The sequence below is a fragment of the Neophocaena asiaeorientalis genome, unplaced genomic scaffold, assembly GCF_003031525.2.
Source record: "Neophocaena asiaeorientalis asiaeorientalis breed wild unplaced genomic scaffold, Neophocaena_asiaeorientalis_V1.1 scaffold553, whole genome shotgun sequence".
Lineage (NCBI taxonomy): Eukaryota > Metazoa > Chordata > Mammalia > Artiodactyla > Phocoenidae > Neophocaena > Neophocaena asiaeorientalis.
This window is the reverse complement of record NW_020174439.1, coordinates 78,599-79,714: the sequence shown is the minus strand read 5'-3', so window position 1 is coordinate 79,714 and position 1,116 is coordinate 78,599. Positions and strand designations below refer to the sequence as shown.

General features: G+C 56.1%; 1 protein-coding gene across 5 annotated transcripts in view; it reads left to right on the top strand.

Annotated features, from left to right (window-relative positions):
- The window catches only part of MAGED1 (MAGE family member D1), a 73,377-nt gene that overhangs the window by 66,593 nt on the left and 5,668 nt on the right, over positions 1-1,116 (top strand). For 4 of the 5 annotated variants that reach the window (XM_024757135.1, XM_024757136.1, XM_024757133.1 and 1 more), the window contains one exon: positions 874-947. In XM_024757135.1, coding sequence (XP_024612903.1) covers positions 903-947 — 45 coding nt within the window. In that variant the 5' untranslated portion in view covers positions 874-902. Of the gene's footprint in view, positions 1-157; positions 344-873; positions 948-1,116 lie in introns of those variants that run through there. The other variant, XM_024757134.1, reaches the window with a different exon arrangement.

Here is a 1,116-nt window from a genome sequence, read left to right as displayed (position 1 = left end):
CGCTGTAAACTGTCCACCTGGTTGGTGGTGGGGTGGTGTGTTGGCAAAGGGGCGGGACTGCTTCCCGCTGCACATGCGCAGCATAGCCTTCAAGGCGAAGCTTTTGTTGGGGAAACGGGTGGGACTCTTATTTGGTCGGTCAGTTCTTGCGCATGCGTACAACCATGTGAGGCGGTGGGTGGTATATTAGGCGAAGAGGCGGGGTCGTCCTAGCTGCCGCGCTGGCATTTTCTCCTGGCCAAGGAGAGGGTGCGGCTGCTGAGAGCAGAACACTGCAATCCCGATCCTCTGAGTCGTGAAGAAGGGAGGCAACGAGGGGGTTGGGGTTGGGACCTGAGGCAAGGTGAGAATTAGCCCCCAGACAGGGCATCTTGCCCCCTGGTGCGGGCCCCCCATTTTTCATCCCGATCCCTTTACCCCGGATTCTGATCCCTCTTCCACTCCCCGAACCCCGATTCACACACCCCTCACCTGAACCTCCCTTATTCAGAATCCCCGTTCGCTCTCTGAACCCCTCCCATCGTTCAGAATCTCTACAGATTTCTCGACCTCGATCTGTACTGTTATACGATTCCTCCTGATTCGAAAACTCCATTCAATTTCCCAAATGCGAATCCCAACGCAATCTGCCTGGATTCAGAACTCTTATCTGAACCCCGATTTGAAGCTTCTCCCCGTCGTAGCTTCTCGGGATTCAGAACCTCCATCCGGACACCCATTCACTTTTCGCACTCCGATCTGGCCCGTTCCCCTCACATTCAGCACCTCATCCGCCCCCACAATCAAACCTCAAACACCACCATCTCCCCAAATTTGTTCCTTCGCATTTGCCCTCTGTAGTATAATGCCCAACTCCTCCTCCACACCCCCCAGGCTCTGCTCTTGCCAGAGGGACAAGAACCATGTCTCAGAAAATGGACTGTGGTGCGGGCCTCCTCGGCTTCCAGGTGAGATCTCCACTCCCCTCCCCACCATTTCCCTAGCCGACAGTTCCCCCCGGGCCCCTTTGGCTGTCCAGACGCCTGGATCCGATTTTGCCTTCTTGGTGCCTAGATTCCGTCGTTTTTCAAATTCCCATGGTTTAAGGGCGCGGGGTGGGGGGGGTCGTCCCTTTTC